The sequence below is a fragment of the Dreissena polymorpha genome, chromosome 4 (assembly GCF_020536995.1).
Source record: "Dreissena polymorpha isolate Duluth1 chromosome 4, UMN_Dpol_1.0, whole genome shotgun sequence".
NCBI classification, from domain to species: domain Eukaryota; kingdom Metazoa; phylum Mollusca; class Bivalvia; order Myida; family Dreissenidae; genus Dreissena; species Dreissena polymorpha.
The window spans coordinates 86,301,056-86,327,461 of NC_068358.1; the positions used below are offsets into that span (position 1 = coordinate 86,301,056).

The 26,406-nt window shown below is 34.6% G+C and overlaps 2 protein-coding genes and 1 long non-coding RNA gene across 7 annotated transcripts; 1 reads left to right on the top strand and 2 right to left on the bottom strand.

The window, feature by feature from the left end:
• The first annotated feature begins 1,452 nt into the window (after positions 1-1,452).
• Positions 1,453-26,406, top strand: LOC127877594 (proline-rich transmembrane protein 2-like). Of its 5 annotated transcripts, none has more exons than XM_052423617.1 (4): positions 1,453-2,080; positions 2,617-2,788; positions 23,435-23,566; positions 24,060-26,406. In XM_052423617.1, the coding sequence occupies exons 1-4, from the start codon at positions 2,039-2,041 to the stop codon at positions 24,074-24,076; spliced, it is 363 nt and encodes a 120-aa protein (XP_052279577.1). In that variant the 5' UTR covers positions 1,453-2,038; the 3' UTR covers positions 24,077-26,406. The 5 variants fall into 5 exon arrangements, 4 of the variants coding, with proteins under 4 accessions (XP_052279577.1, XP_052279576.1, XP_052279575.1 ...); XR_008048492.1 differs by lacking the exons at positions 1,453-2,080; positions 2,617-2,788 and adding exons at positions 19,085-19,247; positions 22,798-22,969; XM_052423614.1 differs by lacking the exons at positions 1,453-2,080; positions 2,617-2,788 and adding exons at positions 19,085-19,247; positions 22,798-22,979.
• On the bottom strand, positions 9,397-14,930 carry LOC127877597 (uncharacterized). Its single transcript, XR_008048493.1, has 2 exons — positions 14,836-14,930; positions 9,397-9,697 (listed from the first exon to the last, which is right to left on the bottom strand). It is a non-coding gene; the product is annotated as an uncharacterized LOC127877597 (long non-coding RNA).
• LOC127877596 (uncharacterized) lies at positions 13,827-14,844 on the bottom strand. The gene has a single exon (XM_052423618.1). It carries the CDS (start codon positions 14,522-14,524, stop codon positions 14,036-14,038), a length of 489 nt encoding a protein of 162 aa, XP_052279578.1. The 5' UTR covers positions 14,525-14,844; the 3' UTR covers positions 13,827-14,035.

The following is a 26,406-nucleotide window of genomic DNA, read 5'->3' on the forward strand; positions in this document are numbered from 1 at the left end:
CGCTAACTGTCTTGTTTCCCTCTAACATCTGCCCCGTGAAACTCAGTTATCTATCCCATTGGTCAGTGTTCTATGTGTGTTTATTTCTAATTGGCTGAATTACAATCTGGAGAAGTCACTATTCAAGTATGCACACGTTAATGAGCGTTGTGGTACAAATAATAAATAATGCAAATACAGCCTAAGGGTTGTTTCAACAGCATTGTAACCCCTTTGTTGTTAATGCATACTCGCTACTGATATACTTGTCAATATTTCGTACATAAAGAAAACCCAAATATTTCACCCAATTTCTCATCATTATTTGACACAAATTATGTTATTTAATACGATATTCATATTATATGTCAAATTGTTAATGATTATAGTTCAAGAACTGAAACAAGGAATTATTTATCGGTGCGTATGCGGCGGTGATCAGGTTAATGGTCATCAGCAAAAGTGGCATGCAAAACTTGCTATTAACCTTAGTTGTTCGCTTGCTGGTTTATACTGGTTTATAATCATCGATATCCTAATTGCCTGAATAAATAACTGCACAAAGGCTTATACCAGGAAGTTATTCGAAAACATTTTAGGTGAATCATTAAGTTAGAATGGTTAATATCCTATTCTTAAGAATCCTATAGATATTGACATTTCAGTGCAGATAATAAACATAAGTAAATATCAAAGCATAGCTAATTTTATCTAGACATTTTGCCGAAAATTTTCTCATTTTGACATCGGCTATACTTATAACCGGATTTCAACGAAATGTGTGTAGGTAAGATCTATTATGTAATATAAAGAAAGCGCTCAAATTGAAAACAGCGGTCGTTCTATTTTGTCGTGAACTGTATACCAACACTGGCATGTTTACCTGTTTAACATTCAGCGGTGACGCAAATTATGTCTATTTATGAGGACTACGTGCAGCTTTGCAAGTTGTATGTACTTCATGAATAAATGTGTTTACAAAGCGTATAATTACTAAATATAGTGCATCGCCTCGTGTGGCGCCCTTGAATAAAGAAGGGCGAGATTATAGAAGGCACTATACGGATTCCGTACGTATTCGCATAGCTTAACAATAGATAAAATGTATCATTGTATAAACCATGTACTAATTACCATGCCCTCGCATTGCAATTGCAAAATATACACGATCGGGCAATCCTATGTAAATTCTTAGTGCTACATAAAAAAGACCCCCCCCCCCCACCTGTAAATTGCGATTTCGACATACACACGATCGGGAAATCCCCTTTTAAGTGCAAAAGCGACATACACACGATCAATTAAAATAGCGATAAAGAGTATAATAATGACGCACACGCAATCGGGGAATTATCCATACATTCTGATTTACCACTATGAAGATGGTTAACAGCCGTCTTAGACCACATATGGAAGACTTCCAGAGCCTTTAATCTTTTCTAGGGCAAATATTATAATAAACTACATCATGCCCAATTTCCTATTGGCGCCAAAAGCAAATATAGAACTTAGCTTTACTATTTTACTAGCCAATATTCTAGGCCACTATTGACGCTGAAAGTGTGTGCATATTGGTAAGTGACTAGAGATTCTCGTGTCTTCGTAAATATATATCACAAAACATTTTCAGAATGTGTTTAGTCTCATTAACTGGATGTTTTGTTTGAGATATGGGACATATGTCTTCACTTTCGTGAATTAACGACCAGACCCGGTAACGTTTGGTAAATATTTGGCCCGGATCCGCGGGTATTTTTCGACCCGTGAATCCGATTCGTTGTCGGGTACCCGTTTAAGAGCTACCCTCCTTTTGATAGTGTAGAAGTACCAGCACGTGTTCATTTTGTCCAAAAGCTAGGTTTACGAAGCAGCTTTATAAGCACTGTGAAATCAAATAACAGTTGTGTAAATTTGGTATATTCCTTGTACGTAACATTTGAGCTGTCTCATTTAAAAGCACATTTGTCTTTAACGACTCGAAACAGAAGACAAAAATGTATAGTGCGGCACAACTTACTACATTTTGACAATTTGTCGACAATAAATTGCTTAATGGAATATGAAGGCGTGTTTCCCTCACTTATATAGTTTCAGTTTCGATGTAAGTTTCGAAGACATATGCGCATAAAACAATTCGTCGTTGGGGAAATGTGCCTTCGTATATAATGTTGAATTTATAGTGAATTTAAATATTGCGATTTAACCAAATTTGTTAATTGTTATGCACATAGGAAAACACATTTTTTTTAAATGTACACGTAAGTCGCATTTTAGCACTTGCTCTATAAACGATATCATGTTACTTTAATTTAAAGTGTGTAGACAATTTAAATGTGTATAAATAAACTTATTTTGTGAATAACTAAGGGGGTCAATTCTTTCACGATTGTTAACATCGCTCCATGGCAGCATGTTTTAAGTTACAATTGCAAATCTTTCATAACCTTTGAAATATGTGTTTTCATTATGTTGAAAATCGTTCAGACATAACTAACGCTTATGTATTAAGCCCGGCTTGCTAAGATGGAGGCTCATATGTTTATATTGAGTATTTATATGAGGTACTCCCATCTGTTGATATGCTTAAATGAAGAATTATACAAACAAATAACTGTAGGTGTATCACTATTGTTGCAGGCGTTGACAACATACCGAGCGAAAAGTCGATACCTTGGGAACAATCTCCACCTCAGCAGCTGCAGCAGCCGCAACCACCGGCCTTCACTCAGCAGCACGTTTATTACGGACAGCCACAAGGCTACGGGCAAAAAGCTGGCGATGTTCAACAAGGCTATGGCGGCGAACACGGGTATGTCGTGGTAAGCTTATACCTCAGGTCATGGTTATTGCAGTTTTTTCCATTGAGCAGGTCCAGATTTGTTTATATAAAAAAGCAAATCACGGTAATAACAGAGTAGGAAATTTTTGGAATAATTCTTTACCAAGGTAATATCTCGGTAATGAAAGTTATCAAGACAGGACATTTCTTAATTGTCTTTCTTTAAACAAGGCGGGTAATAATAAGACACAGTTCTTTTTAAAAGGCGTGTAGATGTTAAAGAATTTTTACGCTTTAAAATATCTCTAATGTAAGTTATTTTGAACTCTTCAGAGCCTACACTCTTATTATTACCACAACTCTTAGTTGTGCTGTTTATAAAGCTTTCAGTATTGTAATTTCAAATTATCACAATTTTATAGTTTTCAGTGCTACTAAGTTTGAATGTTTATAGTGTTCAAACTTGTGTAATTTCCTTTTTTAATTTTCATCTAGGTTTTAGCCCAGCCACAGCCGTCGACGGTACCGTTAGGGCAACGACCTCAAGACTTTTTGCTGCCTTCGATATTTGCTTGTTTGTGTTGCTTCTGGCCAACTGGGGCCGGCGCCATCTATTTTGCAATGCAGGTATTTATGCAGCTTTTGAGATCTTTTTTCAACGCTTGAAAAATACATTACAGCATGATACTAAACTAATCATTTCTTCAATCGTTGAATACGTTTTATTGCCAGTATGATACGCGCAGCACTTAACACTTATGATAATGACTTGAAACACCATAATATCTTTCTTTCCCTACTATTGTTATGCATTCAACCTAAACCCAACAATCTTAGTTAAACAGCATTGAGCGAGACATTGCCTATTTGGTAAAAATGAGTTAGAGTTTCGTATTCCTTCAATAATATCAAAGGCCGTATGAATATCCTAATATAAAGAATAGCTAATTAAGCTTTATATTAGCTATTAAGAGACATGACAAAGATAAAAACTAGGACATGTTTGATCTGAGTAATGTTTTTATGACAATAAAGTAATTACTTTCCTTACAATCCGTTGAATATGACTAAATTCGTGCCTAATATTTTTATTCCAATACGTTATTTATTTTTGTTTATAGTCCAAGAATGCGCTTAATAGTGGTGATCTGACTAACGCAAACCGGTACTCGGTGAATGCCCGGAACCTTACGATTATTAGTATTGTGATTGGAGTGATCTGTAGCGTCGTAATCATCGCGATGCTCGCAACAAATTTCTTCAGAGGAACCACCACGAATTGTACCTTTGGCAACTGCTAAGATGTCTCCTCGGTGATTAGTCGGAGAGAAGATAGTGAAAAGTGTCGATTATAGTTTTAAAAGTTCTATTACTGTATTATAAGATGGCTGGATTTTAGAACTGCACGTTACAAGTTGAATTTTATTTTTATGCCTAAAAAGTTGATGTTTCATGACGACTGACGAAATAATGTTGGCGCAATGGTAGTTGTCATATGTAATTTGCAATTCATTTGCTTCAATAAGATTACTGAATTATGCATAGCGTTTTCTTGCGATGGTTTTAAAATATTATAATTAATATTGCAAGTCGTTATGAAAAATCTGTAACACTGACTTTTCATTGGGTTTTAAAGAGTTTTACTGTAAATTATTTATAACAATAACTTTATTTCATATATTTGTATTTAAAAACCGACAAATGTCATGACTTACTTACAATATCTAAATGTCGTGGTAGTTTTATCATAAAGAATGTTTACGATAGATGTAATTGCATTAAAATATATTTTTATGTGAATTGTTGCTGTTTGCAATATTTTGTTTATTTCGATTGATTAATTAAGGATATTGTGTTGCCAGTACAACTCAATATGAATATACATAACAAATGTATGTCTGGATTTTTACAACCATAATTGCGAAAAATTTGAGAAATCTTGATTCGATGATCTTAACATTAAACTTTGTGATAATATGTCTCTAAATAGTTAAAGTATTTGACGATGTCTTATGAAGACTTTTTGTTTAATGTAAACGTGCAGTTTCCTCTGATTTACAGGAAATCCTTTAGTAAATATTATTATTAGTAATATTATTGAAATGTTTCATTTTTATAGAATTTTAATTTATTTTTTTGCTTTGTTTTATTTCTTTACATCATAATGAGTTGTGAATAACTCAGGGATAATAACAAGTGGTTTGAACTACACAAACGGTGTAACTCCCACCTCCCAACTCGCACAGAACGATCCAATGCAGTGAACTCAGTACCTCGTTTAGTGCATTGTCGGGCTTTATTGGCAATCTGCCATATGCGATAAATGAAGAACTATGTGCTATACACATGACGTACCTGAGGTTTTGTTTAGAAAACAATACTTAATACAATTACGAGTATGTAAAACGTTAACACATGAAATAATTCATCTCAAGTGAAAAATCTAGCCTTTCTTTTTTGAGGCCTTTTGACAGTGTCGAAATGTAATTAATGCTGGGAGCGTAGATTTGTTTTACCTCGGTTTTGACAATACACAACAATGTACAATGTTGCTGTCTGACCCAGCCTTGACAATATACAAATAAATGATGATTTTTCATCATAATGTGTACTTATTATTTCATTATTACACTTTATACATGCGTTTATTATTTATACATGCTGGCATTTTTATTTATTTTTTTATTCCCATTATGTATTATGAGTGCCAACTATCAAACAGCTGTCTTACATTGTTTGCCTGATTCGATGATGAAACAATGTTCAGTAGGTTAAATAATAATAACTTTTGCACTTAATACTTAGTACGTAAGCTGTAATGCCTGTCGACATTGTTTTATTTGAACTAGTTTGTTCTTTAAACTCCAAGAAAAATTTAAGCACAATATTGCTTGTTTCGAATTTGCCTCGACAAAAATATGTCATCACACACACAATATATATAAGAAACTTGACATGTTGATCATTTTGTAAAAAAAACTAGCATTTCAATAAAAACAATATTTGTAGCAAAATATTATATACTATGTTTATGTTCGTATTGTAATATTTAAGCTTTTCAGACACCTGTATAGTAAAGCTAATGACATTTAGTTTTTACTTTTCTGATTACTCAATGTATGTCATTGAATGTTATAACATACATAAGTTTAGATATTTGTGCATATGCACACTCAATATAACTGGACTTAATTTCTTTTTTTTTCTTCTTTTATCTCAAATTAAATTGCATGATTCTTTAATTATAAATGTATTTTCACGTTTGTTATTATATATGTATTTTCATGTTTGTAATCAACCGTTATAATTAAATACAATACAATGTTGACTATTTTTCCACTTGTATGTACGAGTTTATTGCATAGAACTATTGCTTTTTAAATCGTTAACTGAGCAAACTAGAAAACGTTATGTAACATAGTATTTGTAGAATACAATAAACGTAAACAGAGTCCAATTCTGATTTCTTTACGTTTGATTTCTGTTTATTAACACAACACAACGTTTTCATAATGTTTGTTAAATACAAGATACCATGCGAAGCCCGCAACGGGCCCAGCCAACGAAAGCAAGCAACAATGCCCTCCTATTAAATCTAACCTCAGAATCTTTTTTATTCTCACAAAACATCTACATTTTGTTTAAAGGTTAATTTGCATAAACTCAATTATAACTTTGATTGGTCATTAGTGTCTGTTTCTGCAAGTGCTTATTGTTGATTGGTTGCATTGCTAAATGTACTGAATCAATAACAGCCCCCCGGAACGTGTTTACCCATTTATCGAATAATCGTTTTAGACATCTGATTTGACTACATAATTTAATGAATGTGAGAGATAACTTAATAAGATTAGACTTCCCTTGGCATTAGTTCTGACCATTTTGTCATTTCGAAACCCTGTTAAATATACGTCGCTGAGTATCAAATTCATTTTGTCGAGAGTTTCTTATATTCGACCTTTCAAATTGTTGATCTAGTCTACTCTAACAATGAATGTAAGGGTAGGCCAGGTTTTTACTTGCAAGAGATCTTAATTCAAGTTCTATTTTATGTATATTACAAAGATTAATTATCAATTTTCCAAACTTCTTTTATGTTATTATTGTTTCTCACATTCAAATATTTTATTTATAGAACCCTTAAAATTTTATTTAACATTATAAACTGTTACGTTACAGTTAGATCTTATATTCATTTTGCGCACTATGTTAATTCGACTGATTGGCATTGTGCCTCTGCAACAAACTTTGGTTTATTTATCGGTACCGGCGTTGTGTTGTAAATAACTTGTCGCTTTGCATTCCTTAAAAGTTAACTACAATTGTTCATTTTTCAAAACAGGAACAATTTCATGAAAAACAAACTAGAATAAAGGTTATACAAACCGGTTATGTATTATGAATGCTCAAACGACAGATTAAACATTGTTTTTTCTTCATCAAATACGGGAACATGTTGGTATCGGCTAAGTGCTTGAACATCTGTGTGGGCATCCACTTTTATGGCACTAAATATCATTTAATTTATTGTAAACAATTTATTAATATGTTTCATTTAACCTGACTAATTCATGGTTATGATACAGCTCCGAATCGTGTGGAAAAAGCTGCAACGTACGGGGCACAAGTCTGCTCAATGTTCGATAATCTCATTATACCAGGTATGACTTATGGTCTCCTTTCACTCTCACAAAACAACTTGTGTATGACCTGTGCTCTGTGAAAAGGGGGTTTAATGCATGCGCGTAAAGTGCCGTCCTAGATAAGCCTGTGCAGGCTAATCAGGGACGACACTTTCCGCCTAAACTGGATTTTTGCTAAGAAGAGACTTTCAGTTAACTAAAAATACCATGAAGGCGGAAAGTGTCGTCCCTGATTAGCCTGTGCGGTCTGCACAGACTAATTTTGGACGACACTTCACGAACATGCATTTAACCATTTTTTCACAGAGCACAGTCCGTATCTTGTATAGCCATTAAAGTATGGAGAATGGCAGCTTGACCGAAACAACTAAAATTAACTGACTTCTTTTTTAGTTAAAATTAACTAATTAAAAAATGTATTGCTAAATTCAATTATAATCAGTTTACAAACAGTTTTAAAAAATGGTGTATAATCATAAACATATGTATTAAATGTCATAATATCTTGCATTAGAACTCGAACAACAATGCTACCATATGTATCAATGACCGCGATTTATTTTTAATAGTTATTGACTTGTAACACATGTTTGTAGCAAACACAATCTCACACTTGTATATTGCTGCGGTGGGGGATGAGTAATTGGATGATATTTTGAATCATTAAAAACAAACGTTGTATCGATCATACAAAACACAATAAGTAACCCATACGATGTTTATAGCATGGATACAATATTTTCACTGCCTATCACCAACATGAAATATATAAGTATGGGATCTGAGAAGTCTTTTCGCTGATTATATATGTATTAAATTGGTATTCTTTAAATTTAGGCAATAAGAAAATAAATCAACGTTTTTTTATATCATTTCAAAACATTCATTGTAAAACTATTTATCTAGTATCAGTGCTCATGAAAATCCAGAATCTAAACAATAATCAAATCGCTGAAGAAATTGCAGTTGTTCGCTCTTCGAACGTATTTTATATTATTTACAGTCACAGGACATGAAGTTCGACTTTCGAACGTAGACCAAACGAACGGCCACGAAAAAAGGCAAACACCAATGTAATTTACTTATAATGGTCTACAGTGGTGAGATTTTGAAAAAAGGAGGAAAACACCATTGATCTACAATCTCTATAATTGTATACAGGATTCACACATACTCCACTTATGATTTCTAAGATAAAAAAATAAATGCAACGTATATCTACGTTGGTGCTAAGGAAACGTCTGTGAGTCAAACAAAGAATGAACCACAATATAATTCTAATCATAAATGTATTGGTTTCAACGGACATCGTATTAGATTATCGATAAAACCGCATTACAAATATGTAATATGTGTCGTCTGAAATTGAAGGCTTCATTCAATGTCATTAATTTCATTTGTATTCATGTTCATGTTCCGACATTAACGTGAAACTCCTCTACTCCACCCGTCACCAATATTTTTATGAATGTACCATCTACTGCAATGTTTAATTCGTACATTAACGTATTTTTTCTATAGTTTCAATTGGTCAATACTTTTGCATATTGTGCATTTATTCCGATTTAAATGTTTCATTCTAAAATACATCATGTACTGAATTGCACGCCTATATTTAGTTTTAACCCATTTATTTTAGCTCGATTGCATAGAAAGCTTAAGGCATATTTGAAACGCTCTCGAGTGTGTTTCCTTGGACTAAAACTAGTTCTTGGTGTCTATGAGGGAAATCTAAAGAACACTTCCACAACGGGGATCGATCCCGTGACCTCCCGATTGCTAGGCGGACACCATAACTACTAAACCACGTCTATATTTAGTTACAGCACCTGGTATGTTGCAACACGCACGCTTTTCATGAATAAGACTTGACAGACGACAGGAGCTATTTCAAACTCTTATCAAAACACGTTCGTTTAGATGGTACTAAGGGACTTTAATCAGCAAATATTCCCTTACATCCCTACTTTGCCTATATAGCAAACAAACAAAAACTCTGTTTTTTGGTACTAGCCGCAGGGACTCGCATACCGGCTGTCCATTTATTATTATACTTAACATAATAACTATCATCAAAACGTCAAACATACATCACATAATACAATCTTTCTAACAGTCATCATACAGTGACATTCTATGTTAATTTAGTTCAATACATATATCAATTATTCAATTTCATATATAATTTCCATAATATGAAATATTAACACATTATTTAAAAAAATAACATGTATACCGTGCGAGTTCCCAAAGCTGAATGACGAAAACTGACCACGTTTTAACCATGCACGAAAACCTCGTGCTTCTAGAGCGCCTCTAGCGGAAAATTCATACTGAAGGGAAAGTAATTGTCGACTCATTCAATAAATTTCAAACATCGAAAATTATATTTCCCTTACATCCCTCCTTTGCCTATATAGCAAACAAACAAAAACTCTGTTTTTTGGTACTAGCCGCAGGGACTCGCATACCGGCTGAATTAAAAGAACGGGCTACTAAACGTAACATAATTGTCAACAAATAAATATTATAACAATTGTTCTTAATATTTACATAATTATAACAATTACAAACCTAAACACTTAGACACCCTTAGCCTGTCATCTATCGAATCCTTAACATAACCATCCTTCGCGGACTCACTGGACCATCGTCCGTGACGCTTAAACAAACGGTCAGGAATACCCATGTTAGCTGCCGCTGTGACTCCACCCGATCTCAATGAATGTAAACCATAACATTTTATATCACTTACAAAAGGTTTGATAGCATCAATTAAAAGTTTTCTTAAATTGCTGTATGATAAATGTTTATCACATTGCCTTTGTTAAAAACCTTCTTTTGTTTTTGACAGTTGAGAGAAGACAAAACATTCTGAATCACTTGGTATCTTAGCCCACACAAAATATCTTTCAAGATTAACTACTGGGCATAAAACAGTACTAGTTCTAGCTAAAGGCACCCATGCTCCATCCCGAAACTTGTCGGTCTTGGATGACTAAATAAAAATACTCATATACATTGGGTAATTAATAATATCACATCTCTTTAAATTCAACAACTCACTACTTCTTAAAAATGCAGCATAGGAAAGTAACAGTGCACAAATTGTCCTTTGATTAAACACATTATTTTCTTTATACAAACAGTGAAAAACGTGTTCAAGTACAGATACAGAAATTGGTTCTTTTCTATTCGAATGTTTGCTTAGTCTCCTCTTAGCAGCCTCTAACACATTTTTAACTAAATTAGAATCGGTTGGTGATTGTAAGTCCAACAAGTCATGATACCACTTTATACTATAAAAAGCATTCACAATAGGACTTGGTGACGGAGCAGTTTGAATTAAAGATGTCATATATAAAGCCACATGAAACGCCTTGGCGGGAAAAGTATCCTCACTGGTTAAGTTATTACTCAAAGCCCAATCACACCACCTTTTAAACCCCCTTCTGTATGCCTCTGATGTGTTCATAGCTCTTGATTCTTTGAGTAACTCCGGCAGCAAGGACATTCCCCCCACCAAGACGTCAGGCAGCGCGTTTATGTCATCTGCATGTCTCTGAAAAAACAGATGTAAACACACAAATGTATGTTAATAAAAAGTTCAAAACAAACTAATACATCCCAATGTATATTAATAACCCGACAGCCGATACCGGCTTAAACGCACATTCCCACACCTGGTGTGTAACAAGCCACTGTGGCTTCTATTAAGACAAGCGCCTTAACCGCTGAACCATCAGCGCATACTCATTCACGAGTAAAATTAACAGCTTATTTAAACACACAAATTCGTGTTTATAAAAACTTTAACATTAACACACTCATTAAAACAACAACAACAGACAAATGCATTAATTTATAATACAACCACGACAACCGATACCGGCACGTCGCACCGTGCTTAAACGCACGTCCCCACACCTGGTGTGTAACAAGCCACTGTGGCTTCAATTAAGGCAAGCGCCTTAACCGCTGAACCATCGGCGCATACTCATTTACGAGTAAAATTAATAACATATTTAAACACACAAATTCGTGTTTATAAAAACTTTAACATTAACACACTCATTAAAACAACAACAACAGACAAATGCATTAATTTATAATACAACCACGACAACCGATACCGGCACGTCGCACCGTGCTTAAACGCACGTTCCCACACCTGGTGTTTAACAAGCCACTGTGGCTTCAATTAAGACAAGCGCCTTAACCGCTGAACACATCAGCGCATACGCATTCACGAGTAAAATTAAAAACATATGTTAACCGACAACTTCGTGTTAATAAAAAATTCAACATAAACACACACATTTAAAAAACAGACAAATACATTCCAATTTCTATTACAACCACTACAGCCGATACCGACACCTCGTATCGTGATTACACTTACGTTCCCACACCTTGTGTGTTACAGGTCACTGTAAAATGGCAAGCGCCATAACCGCTGTACACCTCAGCGCATACTCATTAACCATGCACGAAAACCTCGTGCTCCCGAAAACCTCGTGCTCCCTCTTTTGAATTTAGGGCAAAAACAGAATTAGTTATATAGGGAAACACCTTATTCATGATATGGTAAATTACATATGACGAGTAGAGCCTTTAAAACTCAACGAAAAAAGCAATCATTCTGAACCGCAGGTTTTCTGTACCAAATATTCCAACACCATTTCTGCATGGTGTATATGAATCTTTATTTGTAGGCAAAAAGATAAAATCTTTAACAAATACACTAAAGTCGCCAGAATTATCACATATAAGTGGCCAAAAACTAGCCGATTTCCATTCTGGCGCAACCAAAACGCCTTTCGCTTTACAATACGCCATTTTACTCAAAACTCTGGGAATTAGAGTAACAGGAGGAACGTACACCCCCCAAAAAATACTCCAGTCAAATGTAAATGCATCGATACCTGCAGATTTAGGGCACCAAAATCTACTAAAGAATGTTAAAACTTTAGCATTATGTTCTGACGCAAAAACATCTACATCTAAATGGCCCCATTTACTTTGCAACATTTCAAATACATTTAAACCAATTCCCCAGTCATCCGTCTCTACAATCTTAGATAAATAATCTGCCAAACCGTTTTCTTCTCTCGGAATCCATTCAACTTCTAAATGAATTGAATTTTTCGCTGTTAATTGGAATATTTTGATAGCTAAATCTTGTAGATCCTTTTTCATAGAACCTTTTTTAATAACACTACAAACTCCATGATTGTCTGTAAACCATTTAACGCGGTGACTTGCAAGCACATCAATTAATGACTTTAAAACTCTATAAACTCCACAAAGTTCCCGCCAAGTAGAAGACATTTTAGTCTCCTCTGACGACCATGACCCATGCGCCACACCATTCACCGTCCCTACCTCATATCCGGCATAAGACACAGCAGATGCATTACTGTATACTACTTTTGAACACGCGCCAGTAGCAACAAGCAATCTTTTGTTAAGCAAATTGAGCGTTTCTCTCCAAAATGCCAATTGCTCTACACTATCGATTGACAACTTAACGTACGCATTCCACGTGCACTCTTTCGCAACATCGATACTCAAATATCTAGTCATTATTTGAGCTACAGGGCCAATTACAATACTCATAGAAATAATTTGACCAATAAAACTAGCTACCTTTCTTACTGGCAAATATACAGAGCCCAATAAACTATTGATGGTATTCATAGCCTTGCTAATCCTTCTTTCAGGAATTCTTATTGAAAACTCTCTCATATTAATATTAACACCCAGCCACTCCATTTCCTGTACTGGTTCCCAGATACATTTATCTACATTAGGGATAAATCCAGAGAGAAGCAAATCTTGCTTTATATCAGACGCAAGCTTTTTCGTCTCCTCATAATTATAATGTGTACCAAAACCATCATCCAAGAATATAATAACTCGTTTACCTTCGCCCCTCCACTTTGCTATAAGTGGCCTTGTAAGCTTAGTGAAAAAATAAGGTGCTACACCCAACCCGAATGCAAGAACCTTGAACCTAAAGTAACTAACTACACCATGATCATCTTCAAACGAAAACCCAAGGTAAGTTGTATATTCAGGATATACATCCACAAAATGGTAAGCAGAATGTATATCAAACTTTATCATAAATCCCCCTTCTTTAACAAACATCAAACCTAATCTCAAATCCTCATATTTAACCGATTGTTTCCATACGTGTTTATTTACCCATCTCAGATCCAAAATGAGACGCTTTTTACCATTACTTTGAATGGATACAGAAAGTGGATTAACAACACGAGGAGGGGCATCTGTTTTTTCTACCAAATCCCGATCTAACAAATCTGTAATTGCTTTCCTTACAAACTCCCTATTATCACGTGCTGATTTATTGTTTTTAAGCAATACGCTTTCGGGTAAAAGATAAAATAGAATCTTATAACCGTGTTCTATAGAATAAATAATAAATTGATTGGCGCCAATGTTTTTAAAAAATTGGATATGTTCTTTCAATCTATTTTTAACAATAATGTCTTTCTGACCTTGCTCGTAAATAAAATAATCATAAGTAAATCTGTCATTTTGTTCATGAATGTAATACTCATCTTTAAATACAGCACTTTCGGTCACGGGTGGGCTCGCCTCAGTGGCATCAGTACTTCCTGGCCTGAGCGCTCGCTTGCTGCCCTCTGGTGGTGGGGCACGTCCGCCGGATGTGACTGACCTGTCCACACGCGAAGCATGGCCCGAGCTGGGGACCCCATCCAGAGTAGCCACGAAAAGAACCAATCGACGGTGGTGTGGGCCTCTGTGGTAACGGGTACGGCGCCGGACGTGTTCCTGCCTGTCCCTCAAGCAACTGACGGAGTGCGTTCGAGTGTCCATACAGGACGGCTGGCTTTTTCTTTAACTTCGCCTGCTTAACCTTTTTCTTTAGAGCTTTAGAATCCGCCCTATTGATTCTCGACTCGTCATCTGAGTCACTCGCGAGGGGGTTCTGTTCATACTGTTTGACAGTTTCCCACCCGCCTTCTGACGTTTCCGCCATCCTTATGTGTTTATTTCTCGTGTGAATTTTCTTGGCAACCTCCGATAAAACTTCCTTTGCGTAGTCGCTTTTCTGGTTTTCAATTGCCCACATGCATTGCTTGATTCCTTCTTGGACATCACAATTCAAATCATATTGCTGTTTGTTTCCTTCATATTTCCATTTAATGTCATTATGGTCTTGTTTAGACGACACTGGTAAACTAACTCAAAGAAGTTATATCAACTTGCTGTTTCTTTAATTCAAACAGAATTTCCTTTAAATTGTTATTTATGTCTTCCGAACACGTGGCTCGCTCCATGTCGTCCATTGTGTAAACCCCAGCCGAAAAATAACATGTATACCGTGCGAGTTCCCAAAGCTGAATGACGAAAACTGACCACGTTTTAACCATGCACGAAAACCTCGTGCTTCTAGAGCGCCTCTAGCGGCAAATTCATACTGAAGGGAAAGTAATTTTCGACTCATTCAATAAATTTCAAACATCGAAAATTATATTTAACGCATAGCTATATAAAAACGAAATATGCATGTACTAAAATCAAATTGCTACCACGTAGATTCTTTATAGAATGTTGTTTTCACAACTTACTCGCCATACGGATTAAAGTGCTCACCATTTGTTGTTAACTTTTAATAAGCTACTATTGTTTAAATTTAAAGGGTGTGAGGGTGATGCCCGACATTGTCTTTCTTTAATTTACTGTATTAATTACCGTTTTATATAATGCGTAAATGGTAAAACTGTAATTCTTTGTTTAAAGCGGGACTGCACGATTTTTACATGTGTTAAATTGTAATGTTTTGATAAAAATATGTTACAATAACACAAAATAGGCAGGAACAATTATACATGGAAGACGAATTTCATAAAATGCAGCCAAGACACATGAGCAACCAGAGCCGATTGTGACGAAGATATTTCGTAAATATTTTCCTACAATAACCGAAGCATTCGTTTTTTATTTGGATCGGAGTTAGTATTCGTGTGTGGTATGAATATCGTTGCAGGAAATTAAAATGATCTGTAAAACTAAATTTAGATTTACATCGTAATTGCATCATATACCGGTACATGCTGGCGAGTTCGACTGTACAGACATTTTCGATTTCAGAATTAAGTATCTGGCTTATTTTGCATTTTTCGACACATGTTTTACTTAACATTTATTTAAATTTATATTGAAATATATGTATACAAAGTTGTTTTTTACACATTTTTTGTTAATGCATTACTATTTGATAAAATCGTGCAGTCCCGCTTTAACGATCTTCGGTAAACGCTCCCTTCCTTAAGCATTTGCGGAACAGATTGGGCGGCGAAAATTACAGTTTGGTGACTAGAAAGTAACCTGCGAAATTCTTGTAACGCATCATTGTCAGCACACATGACTGAAATATGGCTTGTCAAATTGACATCGGCTGCCCGGGTATTCGAAAATATTAATAAAAAATAGACCAGTGCACGGTGGCAAAAGACACCGTAATATGCACAGGTATACAATTAAACGACAATTCATGTATGGTTGCTCTTAAAAGGACAAGATTACTCTGCAATTGGAATGCTGAAAATTAAAGATCTTCTTCTCGCTGCTCGCGCGATGCGCATCTTGTATGGCCCCTCTAGACGCCACAAGCCATCAACCAGAACCCCAGAACGGTTTCCCCAGCACGTTGAGACTACTGAGTACCGCCGTCCTTCGACACTTCCATTATCTGCATAGGGCCATCCAGTCGAAATCCTGGCCTGTATCGCTGCCCAAGGTCCGCCACGCCCGTCCGCTTCGCTGCCACCTCCGCTTGTCCCGTCCCTCTTCCGACGATGTAGTGAAACCACTATCTACCAACGTACAATTACCATTCCGCTTACCGATCCTTCCTAGTTCTGGGAGTCAGCGAAGTCAGCAGATTAGGACGTCCGGGTCGAGGGATGACTGTTCTCGCTTGATTAACAGAGCCGACCGAGAAAGTTCCCATATCTGACCTTCCTCAGGCTATCAAACAAATAGCGACCTACGGACATTTCCCTTTCCTTTTAGCGATTCTTCGTAGTCTTCAAGAAAATCTTCTGAGAGTGAGTCTCGCCCCGATCGAGACGTGCATGCTCCAGCTGCTGGCCGAGCTATGTTAAACTAATGAATACTATATCATTTATACAGTTACCTTGATTTTTTTTGACAATCGCCATTTTCTTTTACATTTTCAACTTAAATCGCGAGCTGACAGATTGAATTGCTATTGACAATTTTGTCGATCGCAAACGCTAAAATATAATATCCTGACTTTGAAATAAAGTAACAAAAAATAAGCTTTAAATAATTAAATTGAACACAAAGATTTAACTTGTTATTGCTGCTTTTTGTTTCTTGTATTTCGCATATTCACTGCTTAAATTTTGTCACCATCGAAATAAATAGTATTCAAATATTTGATAAGCATGCAGTTTTCTTTCAACATGCAGTTTTCTTTCGACCCATTCAAATCATACTTTTATAGCCGCGTCATGCGAAAATTGGTCTTATGGCGCGTTGGCTAGCGTAGCTAAACACTGTCTGTGCAGTTGGGCAGTCTGGTAAGGAGCTGCGCTGTCCGCTATTGATCACGCACGGTTTCGTGGTCTCCTTAGGTATCTCCTGACCTACTGCGAGATGCGCAGGCTGGACCATAGCTATGCTGGCCGCATATGACATTAGACCCATTTTCGCATGACAAGGATCTATAAAAATATATTTGTTTCTTATAAATGGAACATCTTATTACAATACTTTTCGATAGAAAATGTAAGTGAAACTGTGTTATTTATAGCAAACTGGCAAATTTCGTTAGAATTTCAGTCTTAAAATAACGACACCCATACCGACTGAAGAGTACGGCAGACATTTGTGGTTAGATAAGAAACGATTTCCGTCTTATAATGACACTGTATTTTTTCGGTAGTTTTTGTTTCCTCATCTTGAAAGCAATACTGTGTTAACAACGTTTATCGATAGTCCATTGTGTCTTCCTCGGACGATTTAGTACCGAGTCAAAATGCGAAGTATTATTTAAACATATATAATACAGTGAAAATTTATAAAATATTTCCGATTGTAACAAATTTTCCCAACAATAATGAAATGGAATTCATATGAATATAACAATAACATGAGTTGCTTTTAATTGTTTTTAGCTTGATTTTTTTGTTTCTCTTCCGTTGATTTGATAAAGAATCGGCTGTTATTAGGGTTGGTAACAAATAGCCTCATCTGCGCAAGTGTATGTGTGAATTTCAAAAGTCATTTAGAAGACCTGCTGCAGATTTCCCAGCCATATCAGACCCCCCCCCCCCCCCCCCGCTGGACAATTAGTCAATCAAGCGCTATCATCGAGGTTACGCAAAAGACGCATGATAGTGTATTGCAATCTAGACATTACGCAGTCGTTTTATTTGCCCAAATTTATTAATAGCATCAGATTTGGAATGAACTGTGCTGCAAAAAATACCACTTGCATGACATAGCACGTAGTGGACTATTTGAATCATTCATAAACTAACTCTTCCGCGACACGTTTAGGTAAAAAAATGTTTTCTTACTTTTTATATAAACGATCCTTTCAAAATTATGTTATTTAATACGATATTCATATTATATGTCAAATTGTTAATGATTATAGTTCAAGAACTGAAACAACGAATTATTTATCGGTGCGTATGCGGCGGTGATCAGGTTAATGGTCATCAGCAAAAGTGGCATGCAAAACTTGCTATTAACCTTAGTTGTTCGCTTGCTGGTTTATACTGGTTTATAATCATCGATATTTTACTTTAAAGAAATATACACGTTTAGCCTCGGTCTGAAATAACGATTCGTCACGTGATATCTAAAAATAGCAACATGAAGTATGAAACGATCTACACTCACGCTCGATTGAAGACATGTAAAATAATTATGTAAAGAGGGTAAATTTTATATAAAAGTGTCGAGCAATGACTATTTAAATATAAATTATTCAATGCAATGAAACTAATGTATCTAAATGTTACATGTGTATTTACATAAACACTTAATTCACCGCAAATTACAGATGTATTTCCCGAAATCGCCCACGCTCGAGTTCTCAACATATTTGATCCAGCCTCTCGCCACGGCGACATCACAACGTTCCATGGTGTTCCACTCTGTTCCTAGGTGTATCTCGCGTGGCGGAAGGCACAACTTGCGCTAGATGTAGTGTAGGCCTTATTTGACCCGCAAATTATGGTGATTTTTATCTCTCCTTTAAATATAATTCGATATACTTGGAGCACAACTGCTCAAAAGTCAAAGTAAATGGTATAATTGCATGTATTTGTCTGCTATATGCATCATAAATCCAACAATCTTAGTTGGCCTCTTACGTATAGAAGTATCGCGTATATCTGTACATGTCATTTAAAACATTAAACTTTATATCATGTTGTTAGAAGATATTGTTCTCGCCTTTTGACATATGCAACGCGTCAATTATAAAGTGCCACACTCCACTGTTTTTAAACGTGTTTAAATGCTCTAGACGGATTTTCAGTATCAAATGAGTTAAATTATTGTTTACGTGATATGTTTTCTGTTAAATATGCTAACAGTACACTGTTAGATTGCAACATTTCGTTCAATGGCGCACGTGCGGTTTAATAAATAGACTGGTTTGAACTGGCTAATATAGAGTGCGTGTATTTCAACATGTTCCCGTTTGTCAATAAAGTATAAATATACCGCCGTAACGTTAGATTGTAAAGTTGCGACAAAATTGTAAGTTTAGGATTTTGTAACACAAACGTTCATGATGGAAAAAGCCGGTAAGCTTTGCTTAACTATATTATAGCTTAAAGTTGCCTAAGATTTAATTTACTGATTTATTTTTAAAATAAAAATTATCACATTTAAAAAGTGTATTGCTTCATTAAATTATAATTATTTAACATAATATTTCCAACATGATGCATTATCATAAAAATTTAAACTAAATTAAATACTATTATGAATTTGAACTACAACATCGATGTTACAATATGTATCTATGATCACGATTCATTATCAATAGTTATTGACTGGACACATGTTTGTAATAAACACAATCTCTTACTTGTATATTGCTGTGGTGGGTGATGAGTATATGGATTATATTTTAAAACAGTGACAGTTTTTTTTTTAATTAAAACAACAACAACAACAACAACAACAACAGCAACAAAACAAAACCAAAATAACAACGTTGCATCGATTATATTATATGCAATAAATAACCCATACTGTGTTATAGCATTGATACAATATTAGTACTGCTTAAGACAAACATGAAATATATATTATGGTATAGGGTCTGAGAAGTCTCTTTGCTGATCATGTTGGGGCTCTTTTTATTTTGGGCAATCAGAAATTTAATCAACGTCGTATTTTATAATATGTGAAGACATCAATTGCATAAAACGTTAGCTCTTAATTTTGTTGGAGATGTTTCCAATGCAGAAAAACATGTTGTGCACAATCTGATTGTAAAGAAATAAACATTAACGAACTATAAACTAAACAGTTAATATATCTGAACTACTGATTAAAGATCATCTTATAAGACTTAAAAGAAATTTAAAAAATGCTAATTGTTTATTATTACAGAACATGTAAATTTGATTCTATTCGTTTAATGAAGCTATTTTTAAAGAGGGTGTGCACGATTTTGTCAAATATTTATGAATTTATATAAATAAAAAGTAAAAAACTCATCATACATATATATTTCAATGTAAATTAAAATAAAAGTTAAGAAGAACATGTGTCGAAAATGCGAAATAAGCCATATATTTTATTCTGAAATCGAAAATGTCTGTTCAGTCAAATTGCCAGCATGCATGTACGATGTGACGATGTGAATCTAAATGAAGTTTTAGTGCAGATTTATTCAAACGACGCAACGACACAATTTTGTTTTACGGATCATTATAATTTCCTTCAACGATATCTAATCATACGACACATAAACACTAACTTCGAACCTAATAAAAAGACGAATGCTTCGGTTATTGTAGGAAAATATGTACGAAATATCTTCGTCACAATCGGCTCGGTGCGCTAATTTGTTTTTGCTGTATTTTATGAAATTCGTCTTTAAAGTATAATTTATCTTGCCTATTTTGTGTTTTTTAACATATGTTTATAAGAATATTACCATTTAACACATATAAAAATCGTGCAAAACCACTTTAATGTTTTGAGTGTTAAATATGTTAGCAAAATGTAATTCAACGGGTTTCAATTCAAATTGCCTGAATAAATAACTGCACAAAGGCTTATACCAGGAAGTTATTCGAAAACATTTTAGGTGAATCATTAAGTTAGAATGGTTAATATCCTATTCTTAAGAATCCTATAGATATTGACATTTCAGTGCAGATAATAAACATAAGTAAATATCAAAGCATAGCTAATTTTATCTAGACATTTTGCCGAAAATTTTCTCATTTTGACATCGACTATACTTATAACCGGATTTCAACGAAATGTGTGTAGGTTAGATCTATTATGTAATATAAAGAAAGCGCTCAAATTGAAAACAGCGGTCGTTCTATTTTGTCGTGAACTGTTTACCAACACTGGCATGTTTACCTGTTTAACATTCAGCGGTGACGCAAATTATGTCTATTTATGAGGACTACGTGCAGCTTTGCAAGTTGTATGTACTTCATGAATAAATGTGTTTACAAAGCGTATAATTACAAAATATAGTGCATCGCCTCGTGTGGCGCCCTTGAATAAAGAAGGGCGAGATTATAGAAGGCACTATACGGATTCCGTACGTATTCGCATAACTTAACAATAGATAAAATGTATCATTGTATAAACCATGTACTAATTACCATGCCCTCGCATTGCAATTGCAAAATATACACGATCGGGCAATCCTATGTAAATTCTTAGTGCTACATAAAAGAGACCCCCCCCCCACCTGTAAATTGCGATTTCGACATACACACGATCGGGAAATCCTCTTTTAAGTGCAAAAGCGACATACACACGATCAATTAAAATAGCGATAAAGAGTTTAATAACGACGCACACGCAATCGGGGAATTATCCATACATTCTGATTTACCACTATGAAGATGGTTAACAGCCGTCTTAGACCACATATGGAAGACTTCCAGAGCCTTTAATCTTTTCTAGGGCAAATATTATAATAAACTACATCATGCCCAATTTCCTATTGGCGCCAAAAGCAAATATAGAACTTAGCTTTACTATTTTACTAGCCAATATTCTAGGCCACTATTGACGCTGAAAGTGTGTGCATATTGGTAAGTGACTAGAGATTCTCGTGTCTTCGTAAATATATATCACAAAACATTTTCAGAATGTGTTTAGTCTCATTAACTGGATGTTTTGTTTGAGATATGGGACATATGTCTTCACTTTCGTGAATTAACGACCAGACCCGGTAACGTTTGGTAAATATTTGGCCCGGATCCGCGGGTATTTTTCGACCCGTGAATCCGATTCGTTGTCGGGTACCCGTTTGAGAGCTACCCTCCTTTTGATAGTGTAGAAGTACCAGCACGTGTTCATTTTGTCCAAAAGCTAGGTTTACGAAGCAGCTTTATAAGCACTGTGAAATAACAGTTGTGTAAATTTGGTATATTCCTTGTACGTAACATTTGAGCTGTCTCATTTAAAAGCACATTTGTCTTTAACGATTCGAAACAGAAGACAAAAATGTATAGTGCGGCACAACTTACTACATTTTGACAATTTGTCGACAATAAATTGCTTAATGGAATATGAAGGCGTGTTTCCCTCACTTATAAAGTTTCAGTTTCGATGTAAGTTTCGAAGACATATGCGCATAAAACAATTCGTCGTTGGGGAAATGTGCCTTCGTATATAATGTTGAATTTATAGTGAATTTATATATTGCGATTTAACCAAATTTGTTAATTGTTATGCACATAGGAAAACACATTTTTTTTAATGTACACGTAAGTCGCATTTTAGCACTTGCTCTATAAACGATATCATGTTACTTTAATTTAAAGTGTGTAGACAATTTAAATGTGTATAAATAAACTTATTTTGTGAATAACTAAGGGGGTCAATTCTTTCACGATTGTTAACATCGCTCCATGGCAGCATTTTTTAAGTTACAATTGCAAATCTTTCATAACCTTTGAAATATGTGTTTTCATTATGTTGAAAATCGTTCAGACATAACTAACGCTTATGTATTAAGCCCGGCTTGCTAAGATGGAGGCTCATATGTTTATATTGAGTATTTATATGAGGTACTCCCATCTGTTGATATGCTTAAATGAAGAATTATACAAACAAATAACTGTAGGTGTATCACTATTGTTGCAGGCGTTGACAACATACCGAGCGAAAAGTCGATACCTTGGGAACAATCTCCACCTCAGCAGCTGCAGCAGCCGCAACCACCGGCCTTCACTCAGCAGCACGTTTATTACGGACAGCCACAAGGCTACGGGCAAAAAGCTGGCGATGTTCAACAAGGCTATGGCGGCGAACACGGGTATGTCGTGGTAAGCTTATACCTCAGGTCATGGTTATTGCAGTTTTTGCCATTGAGCAGGTCCAGATTTTTTTATATAAAAAAGCAAATCACGGTAATAACAGAGTAGGAAATTTTTGGAATAATTCTTTACCAAGGTAATATCTCGGTAATGAAAGTTATCAAGACAGGACATTTCTTAATTGTCTTTCTTTAAACAAGGCGGGTAATAATAAGACACAGTTCTTTTTAAAAGGCGTGTAGATGTTAAAGAATTTTTACGCTTTAAAATATCTCTAATGTAAGTTATTTTGAACTCTTCAGAGCCTACACTCTTATTATTACCACAACTCTTAGTTGTGCTGTTTATAAAGCTTTCAGTATTGTAATTTCAAATTATCACAATTTTATAGTTTTCAGTGCTACTAAGTTTGAATGTTTATAGTGTTAAAACTTGTGTAATTTCCTTTTTTAATTTTCATCTAGGTTTTAGCCCAGCCACAGCCGTCGACGGTACCGTTAGGGCAACGACCTACAGACTTTTTGCTGCCTTCGATATTTGCTTGTTTGTGTTGCTTCTGGCCAACTGGGGCCGGCGCCATCTATTTTGCAATGCAGGTATTTATGCAGCTTTTGAGATCTTTTTTAACGCTTGAAAAATACATTACAGCATGATACTAAACTAATCATTTCTTTAATCGTTGAATATGTTTTATTGCCAGTATGATACGCGCAGCACTTAACACTTATGATAATGATTTGAAACACCATAATATCTTTCTTTCCCTACTATTGTTATGCATTCAACCTAAACCCAACAATCTTAGTTAAACAGCATTGAGCTAGACATTGCCTATTTGTTGAAAATGAGTTAGAGTTTCGTATTCCTTCAATAATATCAAAGGCCGTATGAATATCCTAATATAAAGAATAGCTAATTAAGCTTTATATTAGCTATTAAGAGACATGACAAAGATAAAAACTAGGACATGTTTGATCTGAGTAATGTTTTTATGACAATAAAGTAATTACTTTCCTTACAATCCGTTGAATATGACTAAATTCGTGCCTAATATTTTTATTCCAATACGTTATTTATTTTTGTTTATAGTCCAAGAATGCGCTTAATAGTGGTGATCTGACTAACGCAAACCGGTACTCGGTGAATGCCCGGAACCTTACGATTATTAGTATTGTGATTGGAGTGATCTGTAGCGTCGTAATCATCGCGATGCTCGCAACAAATTTCTTCAGAGGAACCACCACGAATTGTACCTTTGGCAACTGCTAAGATGTCTCCTCGGTGATTAGTCGGAGAGAAGATAGTGAAAAGTGTCGATTATAGTTTTAAAAGTTCTATTACTGTATTATAAGATGGCTGGATTTTAGAACTGCACGTTACAAGTTGAATTTTATTTTTATGCCTAAAAAGTTGATGTTTCATGACGACTAACGAAATAATGTTGGCGCAATGGTAGTTGTCATATGTAATTTGCAATTCATTTGCTTCAATAAGATTACTGAATTATGCATAGCGTTTTCTTGCGATGGTTTTTAAAATATTATAATTAATATTGCAAGTCGTTATGAAAAATCTGTAACACTGACTTTTCATTGAGTTTTAAAGAGTTTTACTGTAAATTATTTATAACAATAACTTTATTTCATATATTTGTATTTAAAAACCGACAAATGTCATGACTTACTTACAATATCTAAATGTCGTGGTAGTTTTATCATAAAGAATGTTTACGATAGATGTACTTGCATTAAAATTTAATTTTTGTGAATTGTTGCTGTTTGCAATATTTTGTTTATTTCGATTGATTAATTAAGGATATTGTGTTGCCATACAACTCAATATGAATATACATAACAAATGTATGTCTGGATTTTTACAACCATAATTGCGAAAAATTTGAGAAATCTTGATTCGATGATCTTAACATTAAACTTTGTGATAATATGTCTCTAAATAGTTAAAGTATTTGACGATGTCTTATGAAGACTTTTTGTTTAATGTAAACGTGCAGTTTCCTCTGATTTACAGGAAATCCTTTTGTAAATATTATTATTAGTAATATTATTGAAATGTTTCATTTTTATAGAATTTTAATTTATGTTTTTGCTTTGTTTTATTTCTTTACATCATAATGAGTTGTGAATAACTCAGGGATAATAACAAGTGGTTTGAACTACACAAACGGTGTAACTCCCACCTCCCAACTCGCACAGAACGATCCAATGCAGTGAACTCAGTACCTCGTTTAGTGCATTGTCGGGCTTTATTGGCAATCTGCCATATGCGATAAATGAAGAACTATGTGCTATACACATGGCGTACCTGAGGTTTTACCATTTTATGTTTAGAAAACAATACTTAATACAATTACGAGTATGTAAAACGTTAACACATGAAATAATTCATCTCAAGTGAAAAATCTAGCCTTTCTTTTTTGAGGCCTTTTGACAGTGTCGAAATGTAATTAATGCTGGGAGCGTAGATTTGTTTTACCTCGGTTTTGACAATACACAACAATGTACAATGTTGCTGTCTGACCCAGTCTTGACAATATACAAACAAATGATGATTTTTCATCATAATGTGTACTTATTATTTCATTATTACACTTTATACATGCGTTTATTATTTATACATGCTGGCATTTTTATTTATTTTTTTATTCCCATTATGTATTTTGAGTGCTAACTATCAAACAGCTGTCTTACATTGTTTGCCTGATTCGATGATGAAACAATGTTCAGTAGGTTAAATAATGATAACTTTTGCACTTTATACTTAGTACGTAAGCTGTAAATGCCTGTCGACATTGTTTTATTTGAACTAATTTGTTCTTTAAACTCCAAGAAAAATTTAACACAATATTGCTTGTTTCAAATTTGCCTCGACAAAAAATATGTCATCACACACACAATATATATAAGAAACTTGACATGTTGATCATTTTGTAAAAAAACTAGCATTTCAATAAAAACAATATTTGTAGCAAAATATTATATACTATGTTTATGTTCGTATTGTAATATTTAAGCTTTTCAGACACCTGTATAGTAAAGCTAATGACATTTAGTTTTTACTTTTCTGATTACTCAATGTATGTCATTGAATGTTATAACACACATAAGTTTAGATATTTTTGCATATGCACACTCAATATAACTGGACTTAATTTCTGTTTTTTCTTCTTTTATCTCAAATTAAAGTGCATGATTCTTTTATTATAAATGTATTTTCACGTTTGTTATTATATATGTATTTTCATGTTTGTAATCAACCGTTGGAATTAAATACAATACAATGTTGACTATTTTTCCACTTGTATGTACGAGTTTATTGCATAGAACTATTGCTTTTTAAATCGTTAACTGAGCAAACTAGAAAACGTTATGTAACATAGTATTTGTAGAATACAATAAACGTAAACAGAGTCCAATTC

What these genes read in the sequence shown, in the direction of transcription:
- LOC127877596 (XM_052423618.1), bottom strand. Translation starts at nt 14,524, where the DNA reads ATGTGGGCAATTGAAAACCAGAAAAGCGACTACGCAAAGGAAGTTTTA.
- LOC127877594 (XM_052423614.1), top strand. An exon ending in GCGAACACGGGTATGTCGTG is followed by an intron (nt 22,980 to 23,434) that starts GTAAGCTTATAC and finishes ATTTTCATCTAG; the next exon opens with GTTTTAGCCCAGCCACAGCC. An exon ending in CCATCTATTTTGCAATGCAG is followed by an intron (nt 23,567 to 24,059) that starts GTATTTATGCAG and finishes TTTTGTTTATAG; the next exon opens with TCCAAGAATGCGCTTAATAG.